This window comes from Lissotriton helveticus, chromosome 11 (genome assembly GCF_964261635.1).
Source record: "Lissotriton helveticus chromosome 11, aLisHel1.1, whole genome shotgun sequence".
Lineage (NCBI taxonomy): Eukaryota > Metazoa > Chordata > Amphibia > Caudata > Salamandridae > Lissotriton > Lissotriton helveticus.
Window position 1 is genome coordinate 681,500,867 of NC_136072.1, and position 16,181 is coordinate 681,517,047.

The 16,181-nt window shown below is 42.2% G+C and overlaps 1 protein-coding gene across 1 annotated transcript in view; it reads right to left on the reverse strand.

Moving 5' to 3' along the window:
- The window catches only part of SLC4A5 (solute carrier family 4 member 5), a 659,349-nt gene that overhangs the window by 48,856 nt on the left and 594,312 nt on the right, over positions 1-16,181 (reverse strand). The window contains 1 exon segment of the mRNA XM_078665747.1: positions 3,365-3,523. Coding sequence (XP_078521873.1) covers positions 3,365-3,523 — 159 coding nt within the window.

Genomic DNA, 16,181 nt, shown 5'->3' on the forward strand with positions numbered 1-16,181 from the left:
TCTACACTCTTTTGTTGTCTAATTTTATGTTCAGCCTATGTTATTTTGCATATCAGTTCCTCCTGACAGCAACATAGCTTTCTGCCCTCAATACAAAAGTGTTCGGAGTATACGGTGTCACAAGTCCAGAACGTATAAAATCCACTTCAGCCTTTGAAATAGGCAAACTTCAATTAAAAGTCTTTGTAATGCACACAACCATCCCCTTCCTTGCCCTGGCTTCAGACACCCTAGCGGAGGTGGAGACGTCTTTTTGTGAGGACAGGCATAGCCCTATTCAAGTGTCAGTGTCAGGCCATCAGTATATGCAGGGCACAAGCTCCATTTGTGAGGCACAGGATGGTTAAAGTAAGAAAATGCCAACTTTCGAAAAGTAAAAGAACAAGTGATGGATGGAATGCTGAACAAATCAAATATTCACCCCCAGTCACAGATCTGGGTTTAATCCATTGTTTTTTGCTTATCATGCCACCCCAGTTTGGACCCAGCAATATGCAAAACAGTCTTGACCCTGCCCCCATAGCGAACAGTCAAGCCTGAACTGCCAGGCCAGGTCCTCCCTGAACCAGAAACAAGCATCCTGGGATCGTTTTTAGGATATCACCCCTTATCAGCCAGGCTAGCTTGAATCCAGTGGCACAGTGGGCCCTGGACCCATGTCTGGGCATACCATTCCCACTTAGGGAAACAAAAGCAAAAAGAAGAGATGATGGGCGGAAAGCTGAACAAATCATACATTCACCCCTAGTCACAGATCTAGGTTTAATCCACAGTGTTTTTGCTCACCACACCACCCCAATTTGACCCATCTACATGCAAATCAGTCTTGACCCTGCTTGCCATGGGAACTGTCCAGTCTGAACTACCAGACCAGGTCCTTCTTGGACTGGAAACAAGCATCCTGGTGCTACATTTGTGGTATTACCCCTCATCAGCCAAGCTGGCTTAAATTCAGTGGCACAGTGAGCATGGGACCCACGTCTGGCCATACCCTTCCCACTTAGGGTGACAAAAGCAAAAGGAACAGGTGATGATGTTTCTAAAAGTGACATTTTCAGACCTGCAATTTCAAAACCACCTATTCTAAAAGATGTATTTTTAAATTGTGAGTCCAGAGGCACCAAACTCCAATTCTCTACCAGCTCCAAATTGGAAGATACACATGTAAGATGTTACAAGGCAGCTCAAATGCTAACCAATGGGGGAGACAGGTCTTGTTGTAGGAAAAACAAATGTGGCAGTTTTTCACTACCAGGACATGTAAAACACAGCTTTACATGTCCTGCACTTTAAATACATTGCACCCTGCCCATGGGGCTGCCTTGGGCCTACCGTAGGGGTGACTTATATGTAATACAAGGGAAGGTTTGGGTCTGGCAAGTAGGTGCACTTGTCAGGTCGAAATGGCAGTTTAAAAATGCACACACAGGCACTGCAGTGGCAAGTCTGAGACATGTTTGCAAGGCTAATCATATTGGTGGCACAATCAGTGCTGCAGGCCGACTATTAGCATTTGATTTACAGGTCCTTGGCACCAATGGTGCACTGTACTAGGGGCTTATTAGTAAATCAAAGAGGCCAATCAAGGGGAAACCAATTACCATCAGATTTTGGACATAGAGCACTTACACTTTAGCACTGGTCAGCAGTGGTAAAGTGCCCAGAGTCCTAAAACCGGCAAAAACGAAATGAAGAACACAATCAAAAGAGGACGTCACAGGCAAAAAGACAGGGGAAACTACGCAAAAATATGCCAGGTCTAACATATGTCCCGCCAGCGGAAATTGGGGAGAGCTACCCAACTTCTCATCACTAAGGCAGAAGAATCTGGAAAGCCCAACAGAGTTGGAGTGATCTGTTCCATGGCGGTGTTCCATCGTAAAGCCCATTCCCTGTAGAAAGATGGACCACCTCAACAGTTTTAGGATTCTCACCCCTCATCTGCATTAACCATCTTAAGGGCCTTTGGTCTGTCTGAACCCGGAAATGAGTCCCAAACAAGTAGGGTCTTAGCTTATTCAGTGCCCAGACCACAGCAAAATCTGCCCTTTCTATTGCGCTCCATCTGTGTTCCCTGGGAAGTAGCCTCCTTCTAATGAACAGGTTGAACCAGGCCCTCTTCGTTTAGCTGTGAAAGCAGGGCTCCCACACAATACTCTGAGGCATCAGTCTGCACCACAAATACCTTTGAGAAGTGAGTAGCCAATAGCACAGGCGCCATGCACATGGCCTCCTTCAGGGTGTCAAAAGCGTTTTGGCACGCCTCGGTCCAGATCAACTGATGGTGCTTTTTTTGTCGAAGTCAGCTCTGTCAAGGGGCAACAATGGTGTCATACCCCTTGATGAATCTCCTCTAGTATTTGGTGAGTCCTTAAAAGCATCTCACCTCAGTCTGGTTGTTGAGGGGTGCCCAAGCCAGACTGGTATTAATCTTCGGCTGTAGTAGCTGTACCTTGCCTCTGCCTAGCTGGTGTCCCAAGTACACTACAGAACCCCTGCCCTAGCTGGCACTAACTGGCCTTGATAGTGAGCCTGCACTCTGTATAGCTTCAACACCTCCGGAAGATGGTACAAAAGGTCCTCCAAACTGGAGCTGAAGACTCTAATGTGTTCAAGGTAGGCAGCACTGAAGTTCTTCAACCCAGCCAGGACCAGGCTGAATGTGGCAGGGGCGTTCTTCAACCCGAAAGGCATGACCCGTATCTGGCAGTGCCCTTCTGGCATTGAGAACGCTGACCCAGCACAGACACATTTGGAATTGCGGCTTTGGGTATTTCACCATGATTCATCGCTCTGGAGCAATTACCCCAACCCACATTGGAGGCCTCAGAAGTGAGCACCATTGGCTGAGAGACCCCCCTACACAGTGTTTGCTTCTTGTCATGCACCTTTAGTCTGTGCTGGGAAATCAAGCAGTGTGATATACTGCATTATCATGCTACTTTAATTTAGTTTCCTGTGTTCATAAGTTACTACTGAAAGAAAGTGCAACTACTCCCTGAAAATACATAAGGCAAACGCTATCCCCAAAGAGTAGCTTTTGATGTTGGATATAGTTGCACCTCATGAACTCGGAGCACTCAAGTTTCTCAGTCTCATATGTTAGTAGTTTATCCAGTCCAGGTTTTTTCAGTGCATGATGGGATTTGTAGTCCTGTTTAACTCAATTTAAAATCGGGGCAAAATTCAAATAAAATATATCTGGAATAGATAAGCTACTCACGTATGGAACTGTAAAACTCGAGATTCCTGTGAACTGTTTAGTGAATGTTGAGCATGTATGTGTAATAATAAGTCTTTAGATTATTGTTTGACTGGTAATTAGCATACACGTAACACTGCATTTCAAGCAGTATTTTCATACCTCTTCATCACTATCATCATCTCCCTTGTCTTTCTTCTTCTTTTTTTTGTCATCCTCTTTTTTCTTCTCTTTCTCAGGAAGGATGTCATCGAGCCACGCAAGGTCATGTTGAGAGAATACCCAATCCAACATCTTTCTTACCATGATAAGACCCAAAATCTGAAGTGAAAAAAGAGAAAAAAGACTAATAAAATCTAGGTACTATCATTTCACATAGCAGTGGTCCTCACTGTGAGTTAGTCACAAATATTTAATTGCTAATAAGCGAATCTGCAGTCATTCTTGTGGACAAGTATTTAGTTATTCTGAAGGTTTTCATATGATGATGATTATAGCTTAATTGAAGCAATATACATGAAATAGTACATTATATGCAAATTATACAAATAGCTTAAGTAAACAGCAATTAATCGTGACGAATAGCTAACAAAAGATGACTTTATTAAATTTAGGGCAAAAATGTTTAACACAAATGGTCTTGACTTGGTGAAGTTTCTTCCAAACAATTTGAGAAATAAATATATTTGCGGCATTTGCACAATGAAGTTTTACAGAAGTTCAAAATGGCATAATTACTAGGCTTTTGACAATGAGCTTGTTTGCAGTAGGCCCACTCCAGGTGATTTAATTGAAAACAAGCACTGGCAATGCCAATAGGTCTGAGTTTTTTTTTTAGGTGAACGTGTTTCAATGGCTGTATGTTGGATGGGAGAAATACTTTATATGGAGGAAGACAGAAAATGAAAACAAGAACTGCCCTGATTCAGCAGCCTACCTAAGTAGAAAATGTCATGCTTAAAATTAACAGGGCCTGACTGGGAACCCAAAGTAGCTCTGGCAAATTCTGTCCAATCAGCCCCTGTACAGTGCACAGCGAGTGCAGTAAGTGGCCTTGACAACTACATGGAGGGTTTGGGGGGTTCTCACCCCCAAGAACATTTGGGGGGAAATGGTGCATTCTATAACACATTTGTCTTTATATACTCAATCGTATTAGCTTTTAAAGCATAGTAAATGATGACCTTACTGTGAACCGGGATGTGACAAACTTTCAATGATTCCCTCACTAGCAACCTCCAACTGTACCTCTCTCTCATATGTATTTTTTTTGTTTTATAGCACCTCTCATACCAGTGTAGAGTGTTGGAGCACTTTATATCACACACACATACAGAGACAATAAATCATACATGTGTAAATCAGAGTATAGAAAATGTGACATATGGCAAAGGGGACTGTGTAAGATTCAGATGCAATCCACACTGGTTTGAAGAGTGGTTGGTCTGGAGAAGCACAAACTTAGCATTCAGAACATAACACGGCGGTTATGTTTGACTTCAATAATAAGACTTTATTTCTACCCAAACATTTTTTAGCAGCATCAGGATAATGAAAGACTGAGAAAAAACATCACTTTCTAACCAATACCATTCAGTTTGCATGCAGATCTTTGATGGCAGTTAATAGCTCACTGTGCTAGATTACGATTGTAACCCATTGAGCTCTGAACATAAAATATTGTTCTTTGATATGCATGGTACACGTTCTTTGCAGCAGGCATATTAACCCTCTGCGCTACAGTAGATGAATCAAAACTGTCACTAGACAAAATTGAGGTACATAAATCACCAGAATTAACTTTACACTTTTATTCCTGCCCAGAAACTGCTGAACATTATAGGAACTTTGCAGTGCTGTTATAACTGCTGCACTGCTGCAAAACAGGCGTCCAGTAACAAAAGTAGCCCCTTACCCTTCTGGGGAAACACCAGATGCCCGTAATGGCCAGACCGGCCTTGAAAATAAGTAATAAGATCTGCAGAAGATGCAAGACCTGCCACCTAGTGTTTTTCTGAGGTGATTAAATTGATCATGAAGAATTACGGTCCATTAAGTATTACACAAACAGTCTTGGGGTAAATTTTCTCAGTTTATCGACAGTGATGGTTTTGGCATGTGTGTGATGAAATTTCCCTAAGAGAGCACATGTGCAGGTACATTTTGAATACTCTTTGTGAGGCAGCTAATACAGAAGGTAGAGTACACAACTCTCAAATGTTCAGTTTTATTCAGAGCATGCCAGTGTAGTCAATGAAGAAAAACCAAAGGAAATGATGGACGGAGCGTTGACAATACAAGCACTCACCCCCAGTCAACTGATCTGGGTTTAATCCATCACCGTTCTTTAGCCCACTCTGCCACCCCAGTTCAGACATGGCCATATGCAAATCAGTCTGACCCTGTGCCTCATGGGAACAGTCCAGCCCGAACTGCCAAGCCATGCCTTCCCTGGACCGGAAACAAGCTACCGAGGACCGGTTTCTGGCATTTCAGCCGTCTTCAGCCCGGCTTGCTTGAATCCAGTGGCAAAGTGAGCAAGGGACTCAAGTCTGAGTAACCTCAGAGTCAGCACTTATGAAATAGTTGCTGATCAAGACCCAGTGCACTCAATCTGTCAGATGTCTGCCTGCCTGTCACTATTGGTACTCCAGGGAATGCACTTACCACCTTAATAGTGCTGTTTTCATAAGCCCTTCCAACTTAGAGCACTTGACTGGTTTTGGCACACTGGTGAATGCACTTTCAAGTTATCTTGATGTAGTAAGCCTCAACTTCTATGGACACTTTAGCACTTAGTTTGATATTTGAAAATTTAAAGATATCAGTAGGTGATAATGTGGGCTGGGGCGAGGAGGTGTGAGTTTGTAATAGAAGTCTGCTCAAATGTAACTAAAATACCCGAGGTACCCGAGTTACTGCTGTGAGCTTTTCAAGTAAAAATCACTCTATTGTTGTATTAACATGGACCATGTCGGGTTTCAGGTGAAATGTTTACAGGAAATTCATAATCAAACTGAGCATCTGCTCTGGAACATACATCTAAAGAGGTGTTCACTGTATGTTCTAGGGGTCATTGAAGTGAGTGTCTTATAAATGTGATAAATTAATAAGTAAACATCTTTGCTGTCATGCAGTAAGTAGGGACCTCCACTGAATGGAAGTGAATAAATGTTGTATGTAGCATTGAGCTTTGCAGTATTTATACAATGGGAACTAGAAGCAGGCAAAGCAAATTTTTCGTATTTGTAAGGAAAAAATAGTATTTTTAATCCTAAGAGCAAAGTAACATTAAATATAGAAAAAAGATATCTCAGAATTCACATTTAAATCGGAAAAAGCCTCAGGAACGATGGTGAATTGTATATAGAGGTTTTCTTTTGCTCTGTGAAAGAGCTCTCAAGGTCGGAAAGTTAGGATGGCCCTCATTTGAAGGGCACAGGTAATTTGCACACGGGAGTAGTCTTCCAATGTTGAAAAGCTCACATGAACCTACCTTTCAAAAACATAAATTTACCCTGGCTAGACTGACATAAACTGTCTTATGTAAGTGATTCTCTTATTGGAAGAAACAACTGATGCCCATCAAATTGTCTGTTTACAGCAGGACTGCACACAAATGTAATTATTTTAGTGTATTTCTGGAAGTCCCAATGGTTACCAACAAACTCTGAAATGTGTTAAAGATTATATAAAGGCAAACCAGAAGAGGAGTGACAGCCTTATCATGCAATGGCGTCAATCTTTTTTCCTTTAGCTCGTTCTCCAAGGTTCAGCAACTATCACTGAGAGATTGACTAGCCTACGGTTGTCTGGTGTATCCCCTTCTGGTTGATACAGGGAAGCAATAATCCCACTGCACCTCTAAAGCAAGAGAGTGGACTCAGATAAAGGTCAAGGATTTTGTTGAAGGACAGGTGATCCAGAACTAGACTTACTGGTCCCTTGCAAGAATTTATGCGGATGGAGGTATGGGCTCATCTGCAACTATTCCTGAAAATGGAAGGAGAAAAAACATGTCTATAGGAACTTCTCCAGGAATCAGTAACGAAGAGGACACCCTGACTTTTGAACATCTGAAAAGCTCCACTACTGGCATTTAGGATATTTACAAAGTCAAAGAGTGCAGCTTGAAGAAACCACCATGTTGCAAAGATTCATCGATGAGATATGAGTTCACATACCATTCATGAGGGGCAATATTCTGCTTGCCTAATTGGTTTCTCTTTAATATTTACTTGACCAAAAGGGGCAGTACTAAAGGTGCTGTATTGATGAAAGCATGTGCTAAAGGAGATGTATTGGTGAATGCTGTATTCTCAGACCTATGAAATAAAGAGGGCAGGAGTAGATAACCTGGAGCAATAGAAAGACATATATTTTATGGTAAGTAAACATACATTGCAATGAAACACATCAACATCCAACTATACCATGTGTAAAATGGCATCATGTGGATGGCCACACATGTGGTTACATTTATTGCTGCATGCATTATAATTGCAGACCACCCTGCTAGATGGGTGCCTTTTTCTCATCACAGACAGTAATTTGTGCTGCTTTGCATCACTTTGTGTCATAGGGCGTTACTGGGACAGATCACTGTAAACAGTCATAGGTTTTGATGCAGAACTTGACCACTATGATAGTGAGAATGTACTTTGCAGCAATAAGTAATGCCTCCTTGATGGGAGTGAGGGGAGGTGGGATGGCGGGCGTGGATTGGAGGGAGGTTAAAAAAACCTATTCACTTACATGATCGCCGCATCTCGCCTCTGTCTCTCCCATGCTGTCTCTCCGCTCTGGCCAGAAGAAGGAAGCACTCAGACGCAGCATTGTGAGTAGTCTGAGCACAGCGGTTCAGCACTCAGACGGGGAATGGGAGCTTGGGTATGTTCTCTTCCCAGGCTGTATTGCAGCCTGGGTGGAGAACATGCAAAGTGGGCATGACGGTTTGGCCAGGCCAAGACGGCAGGGCAAGCCATCATGCACACTTTAGAGTGCAGAAACAACTCCTCCTCCCTCGTCACAGGAGTCTGCCCTGCCTGAACCTGGGGGATACTAAAAATCAAATGATAATAACTAATGTTATTATCATTTTCTTTTTTCTCTTACACTGCTCAGCGAGCAGTGGTGCGACGCTCCTCCCCCTTAGTGGCGGAGTCGCCCCTGTCGGAACATGAGATAAGCTGGACTAGTCAGAATGCTCGAGAAAACCTGTGCGTACTTGTCCTCCCAGCTTCTATATATACCTGTTATTTATATTGGGACAGCGCCTAGAAAAGGAATGCCTTTGCTTTAGGACAGCGTACCTGATCGCTTTTATATTGCCAGTCCCGTCCAGATGAACAGGCCGTGAGAAGCCCCAGATAATCCGTACTTTAGTGCTTCTGTTGCTTGCCATTTTTCTGAAGGCCAGACCCCAGGTGATATACTGGCTGAGCTTAGGCAGCGTGCAGAACTGGCATTCCAGCAGCTTCAACTCTGGAGAGGTGCTTTGGATGTCAGGTGAGAAATCCCTTTATCACCCTGTGGCAGCACCCCTAGCCACGGTTAGAAACGGAGTAGGACTAAACCTAACATACTGTTGACAAAAAATACACTTAACGAGCGTACATTAAGGTTTGTAGCATAACAGCCAGAGCTGCCAACTTTGGAACCGGGGGCGTAGCTTCAGGGGAGATGTTTGGGATGTTACAACCCTCCTAAGAAATGTAGTTCCTGATAAATAGTTGGGTACTGGTGCTATCAGTCGGATATGGTGAGTTGCCGATTTCACCAGGAATCTTTGCCTACACACAGACAAAATCACACATATACACTCTCTCCCTCTGTTCTGAAATTCCTTTGAAAGGTTGGTTATTTTGCAAAATATTATGTTTTTTTCTCACCTAGTGCCCCTATCAATCCGCATTCCTCTTCCTTTCCACTGCCCCTTAGGCCCCTTTCATGCACCTACCTTTGTCGTATAATCTATGTTAACATTGTATTCTAGTGTGCTTGTCTGGAAATCTGGGCAAATTATTTGATCTCACAGTGTCCACACAACATGAATCTGACTTTGTGTAATGTAATCTGCCATTTATGTAAAGCACTCTAATGTCCTTGGGCCGTATTGGTGCTATATAAAACTGCAAAAAAGGAGTAGGGAGTTCTGTTGCTCCGTAGGGTTGAGTACGGTGGCTAGTAAAGTTCAAAGAGCTCTCTAATGAGAAACGAAGATAGTGCATTTTGCAAACCAGGTAAACTGATATTATGACAGTGGTATCCTTTGGCTTGCTTCTAATGATGTAACTTGGGCTGTAATATGCACCCTTTGAACTCCCTTTTTTCAAAATTTTGCAGTACATTTTCTTGAAACCATTTGTGCTATAAAAGGTACTATGTAAACCTATTCATTTTTAAAGTTCTTGCCGGGGGAGGTCCCGCCCCTGAACACTACTCTTTCACTTTGGCTTTCTTGTTGTGCTTGCCTGCTTCTTCAACTTGGATCTCAACTTTTTGTCCCACCACTTTTAGAATCCACTGGTCACCACTGCTTTACACTACTCTGTTGCAGCGTTAGCAACCATCTTGAAAGGAGTAATGTAAGAATGATGAAATGGGGTACTCTTGAGACAGAGGATGAAAGATCGATGCATAATGTTTATTGGATCTCTTCACACTATGCATTTGTAACCCTCTTGGATATATATTTAATAAAACAGAGTAAATAAAAGGTAGAATCCTACCATGGTGATAAAACAGTGATAAAACAGTGAATATATGCAGGCATATATACATTACAGTAATCAAGCATACTCCTACGATGCTGACATCACCTAAGTGTACCTAGGCTATAAAGCTAAGAATCCCCTAGGAAAGAGCCAAACCCATTACTTGATGAGAGAGAATGAAGGACCCCGTCTTGGTCTCGAGTTGGACACCCTGCAAGGGATGTCAGACCACTGCGTGTTGTAGCTTCTGCCGGGACCTCAGTGTCTTGTGTCAGTGTGGAAGCTTCTCCTCCGTCTATCTATGGCAGGTATGGTTCATTTAAACCATAAAGATAGCCTCAGGGTTCCTACCCCAATCGATACGTTGTGAGTACGATTATGTAAATGAGCCTAAATTAATGCCTGTAATTATGCAAAGTAGTTCTATTGCTTAGGATGAAGTTGACCATGACTTTTATACAGAGTATGTTAATCCTGTTATGTACGTCATGTGCAGGGGACTTTTCTAAGAATCCTCAAGCATAATAAACTAGGCTAGTTACAAGGAAACCGATCGACATTTATTCAACACATAACTGGGTAAACGGTCAGTGCTAGAACAGTTATGAAAAGCAAGGTAGGACAAATGTAGGTGAAAGGTTGTTTGCTGCTTAGGCCTAGTTTGAGGTACATAACACTATGCCTTTTGAGTTCTAGCATAAGTCTCCAATTGTACATTCCTAGAGATTCTATTGGAACTTGGCTATTGATGTTGATGTAACAGTCACTTTTTATGTTTGTCAGATACAATCTATATTAAAGTCAATTATTTTCAGTTGCCAAACTATGAGTCATACTTACACACTGTTCTTAAAGTTGTTTGTTTGGTGCAGCCTCAAAGGCTGAGCCATTAGCCTCTGATTGCTTTCTTTGTGTATCAAGCATTCTAGTTACCTTATCTGTTGTGTGGTCAACCCTGATGATGTGCTAATAGTCCTGACCTCCCGTATAAGAGTGTAAATATCGGAAACTTCATCAGAAGTATACGTGTTAGTTTCTGCTTTGTTTTCAGTAATGTGTGATATGTCTTATATGACATTTTAGATGATGCAAAAGTAACTAGATGGGCAGAAAGTTACTAGTATTAGTAAAAACTTGTTGTGATGCACTTAAGTACACACTTTCTAGGAGAATTAAACAAAATGTTAACGATCTCCATGTGTAATGCTGAAGAAGGGCTTCGTTCTGGCCCAAGGTAAAACGTAAGAGAATACTAGGATATAATTTCCTAGGCACAACTTGCACTGGAATGCCCTAGGCCTCCTAAGTACACAATATAGTAAAACAAAATGTAGAGGCAAGAGTCCAAAACTAACAGTAATCAATCTTGTTCCAAAAGAATGGAGTTTATTCAATTGCTTGTAGCAAATTATACTTTTTGCAAATGTTAACATCACACTTCAAATCAAGCCTTTATGACTGGTGTGTCTGCAGCAATGTATCAAATGAGGCAATGCACTCCGGGATTGAGTACAATACAAGATCACTCCTCCATGTGTCAGATTGGTAAATGAAGTCAGCTTTAAACTTGGACATAAAACAGTTAGCATAGCTGGGAACCCCAGAAAAACCCATGGATGTTTGGGCCTTCTGCAGATAAAAAGTATCTTGCTTGAAAAACTAACTATGAAATAAGCAAAAATTAAGTAATTCCTCCCAAAATATCTTACTGGCTCTTATCTCACCTGTGTTGACTAGGGCCCATTCCACTGTTTTAATTCTCTCTTTGTGAGGTATGGATGTATACAGAGAAAGTCTATCTATTGTGCAAAGCCATATTTCTTTGTTGAATGTAATCTGTAAATTCACCAGATATTCTAAAATAATTAGTAGTGTCTTGAATATATGACGTACCTGCCTGAACAAACCGTATCAAAGTACCTCCAAAGTGGTTCCTGTCAGGACCCACATCCCAAAACAATTGGTCTAAATGAAGGATCATCCAAACTCTTGTGTACTTTGGGTAACATGTATAACTCTGGACTCATGTGTTGGTCCGAGGTCAAGTATCGTTTGGTCTTTTCGCTAATCTAATCCATTTCAACAGCTAGTCTAGGATTAGTTTAAGGGTGCCCATGAAAGACTCAGCAGGGTCCTGATTCAGAGACATATAAGTTTGCATGTCACTGACATGTGCCAAAACTTTAATTTCATAGAAACTGGAGTCAATTACAACCACGGCTCCACCTTTGTCAGCTGGTTGAAGTATGAGTTTGTTGTTCGAGATGAGTGAGGACATAGCGTCTTGTTCATGTTTGGACATGTTCCTATGTGTAGGGGCTGAAAAGTTCATCCTCAAGTAATCTTTATTCAAAAGTGTCTCAAAAGTGTCTAAAGCCTTGTGTGATGTTGGTGCCATAAAAAACTCTTATGCTTAAATTTAAGATATTGATATTCTTCTCTTTCCACTGTTGAGAACTCCATATTGTTAAAAAACTAACCCAAACCGAGTTTGCGCATGAACTTAAACATAAACACCTCTATAGTCAAAGGATTAGTGTGGTGGGTTGGAACAGATAACATTCCCCTATTGAGAACAGATGTTTGTAAAGATGTTAAATGTGTAGACTAGATATTAATAACTAAAGTTTCATCTGACTACTGGTTGTCACCCTTTCTTTTGTTGTGTCAGTGCCCCCAGTGGGTTTAATAAGACTGTAACTGTCGTGACTGGTCATTGTTTTCGGTTGATGGTTGTACACTGGGCTTGTGGCTAAAAAGAAATTCTAGCTACGGTAGTCTCTGGCGGCACAGTCATCTGCTTGTCAACTAGAAAAATATTTTGGTTAGTTAGGTTGTATGTCGCTGTTGGTAGCAACACTCTCTTCAGAGGAGGTGGTGGTTGGTTTCCTAAATCCTCTTTTCTGGGCATATACCTCAACACAAGTGGAGACCTCATTAAGCTTGTAATCTATAGTATCTCTTTCCAATTTACAAATCCTTCGATCGTGGATTCCCATGGCATATGATTCAAGCTTTGAATTAATGTCATTCAAGTTTGTTATGCCACGTGTCCGCTTCCATGCACTGCTCCAAACAATTTTTTTAATCAAAATACTCTGCTTTCAGTCCTGTCAGTACCTGGTATAATTCCTCAATGATCAAGAGGACAAGATCTAATGAGCATTTGTTTAATAGGGCATAACATTTATCCATGAACGTGTCGTTGAGCTTGAATATTATTGGTTTGATATACAAGCGTAAGCCTCTTGAAATTGTTTTTGTCTTATGGAATTGTATTAATGTAGTCACATGTAAGCACTGATTGATTTCTTGGTGCAGCAGGTATTCCAGTTGTCTTATCTGTTGTGTGGTCGACCCTGATGATGTGCTGATAGTCCTGACCTCCAGAATAAGAGTGTAAATATCGGAAGCTTCTTCAGAAGTATACGTTTTAGTTTCTACTTTGTTTTCAGTAATCTGCGATATGTCTTTAATGACATCTTAGATGATGCAAAACTAACTAGAAGGGCAGAAAGTTACCAATATTAGAAAAAAGTGGTTGTGATCAGGGCCGGACTGACTACCGGGCATTTTGGAATGCTGGCGAGCTGGGGGCTGATTTCACTGTGGTGTGGGCTGATTTCGTTGAGGGAGACCTGCGTGTGTTTCGAAATAATTAAAGCAAAACAAATTTTGTTCAGTACACGCAGGTACCCATCAACGAAATCAGCCCCCAGCTAAGCAGCATTCCAAAACGCCAGGTAGCCAGTCCGGCCCTGCTTGTGATGCCCTCAAGTACAACATTTCTACGAGAACCAATTAACGGAAAAAAGAATGTAAATGATCTTCACTTATAATGCTGAAGAAGGGCTCCGTCTTGGCCCAAGGTAAAATGTAAGAGAATACTAGGACAGTATGTCCTAGGAACAACACGCACTGTAATGCACTGGGCCTTCTAAGTACACATTATAAAACAAAATGTAGAGACAAGAGTCCAAAACTAACAGTTCGAAAAAGACTGGAGTTTATTCAGTTGCTTTAGCAGATTATATCTTTTGCGAATGTTAACATCACACTTGCAGGTTTCATGCGAAAATCGAGTATTTATGACTGGTGTGTCTGCAGCAATTTATCAAATGAGGCAATGCACTTCAGGAGTGAGTACAATACAAGATGACTCCTCCATGTGTCAGATTGATAACTGAAGTCAGCCTCAAACTTGGACATAAAACTGTTATCATAGCTGGGAGCCCCAGAAAACCCAGGGATGTTCGGTCCTTTTGAAGATAAGAAGGATCTTGCTAGAAAAAAGAACTATGAAATAAGCAATAAGCATAAGTCATTCCTACAAAAAGATCTCATTGGCTCGTATCTCACCTGTGTTGACTAGGTCACATTTCACTGCTTTGACTCCCTCTTTGGTGAACTTTGGATGTAAATGTCTGGTGATGTGTAATCTGTACCATAGAACAGGAATACACCTTGAGTGGTGGCAAAGTATATAGAGTTAGCCACTCAAGAAAAAAGGGCCATGCTACTCATGTCCGTGTGTTAGGAGGAAAAAACACTATTTCTTTTTAATTACCCTCACACTCCCTAGTGGTGTCATGCCTCATCATCGGGTCACCCAGACCCCTACAAGTCGGGGTGGGCTCAACCACAGTGTTGGGTAGCTCTTAGAATAGATGAAGGAAGGGGGGCTTAAAGATTAAAAAAACCTCAGTCAGACCCCTGGTTTCCCTTTATTCTTGGGTCTGGTTGGGTCATTAAAATTCTAAAAAACTGGTCTGTATTGGATTTTAATGGTCCTAATTTTTATTTTATTTTATTTTAGTTTCTTATATCGTGCTGGACTCAATCCCGTAAGGGTATCTCCGCGCTTTGCCAGCCAGAACATTAACAGAGTCAATGAGATATATTAATGGGACTGAGATGCTTCCTGGAAGAGGAGAGTTTTTAATGCCTTTCTAAAGGACAGATGGTTGGTGGTCATTCTCACATCTGTTGGAAGTTTATTCCATAAAGCAGGGCCAACTGAGGAGAATGCTCGGTCTCCCTGTCTGGATTTTTTTGTTGCAGGGGGTTTTAGGAGAGCTTGGTTACTTGAGCGGAGTGACCGGCTGGGTTGATACAGCTCAAGTGATTGAGAGAGGTATTTAGGACTATACCCATATAAGCATTTGTGGACCGTACAGCATATCTTGAAACTGATGCGCTGCCGTATAGGGAGCCAATGCAGCTCATCCAACAAGGGCTTAGAGGGAGTCCTTGCCGGTGCACTCATGACCAGTCTAGCCGCAGTATTCTGGACTACCTGCAAACGGCCTACTGCATCTGCATTTGCTAACGTCAGAAGGCCGTTGCAGTAGTCCAGGCGGCTAGTAACCAGGGCCTGTACGAGTGTCTTCCTATAGGTGTCAGGAAGATACGGGAAGACTTGTCTTAGAAGGCCAATGGTGTGGAAGCACAAACCTGCAATGTGGTTGGTGTGTTCCTTAAGGGTCAATTTTTGATCAATTTTTACCCCTAGATTTTTAACGTGTGGCTTTGATGTTGGAACTGGACCCAGATCCAGCGGCCACCAATCTGAAGACGAAAGAAGATTTGCTTTGCCGAAGAGCATAACCTCTGTTTTTGCAACGTTACATTGGAGGCAGTTTGCGGCCATCCAATGTGACACTGCCCTCATACCCTCAGCAAAGTTTTCCTTGACTTTAGGACCAAGGGAGCTGAAAGGGTAGAGGAGCTGGGTGTCATCAGCATAGGAAACCGGTGTGAACCCATACTTCCGCACAATCTCAGCAAGGGGGGCCACATATACATTAAACAATGTAGGGCTAAGGCATGAGCCTTGTGGCACCCCCTTCGTGAGCACCTTCGAGGTGGAACGGTAGGGGCCCAGGCTAATAGATTGCGACCTCCCGGAAAGGAAGCTCTCCAGCCAGGATAATGCTAAGCCTCCAATCCCCACTCCCTGCAAACGGCTGAGGAGGATGCTATGAGACATGGTATCAAAGGCCGCGGACAGGTCACTGGTGCCGACATGTTTTAGTCCAATATGGCCGTAAAGGTCCAGAACTTTCTTCAGGGCTAGAGAAGAACCCCCCTCTATGTGTGGGGAATTACAGGATGGGAAGTCCCTATCCTATCCATGTAGCGAGGGAAGAGTAGCTTCTCCTCGTGTGTGGAGAGAAATGTGTCTTTGTGTTGCCAGGCTCCATCTGGGGGGCAAAATCACAAAAATACATAGTTACATCTATCATAAATATAACTATAAGTGC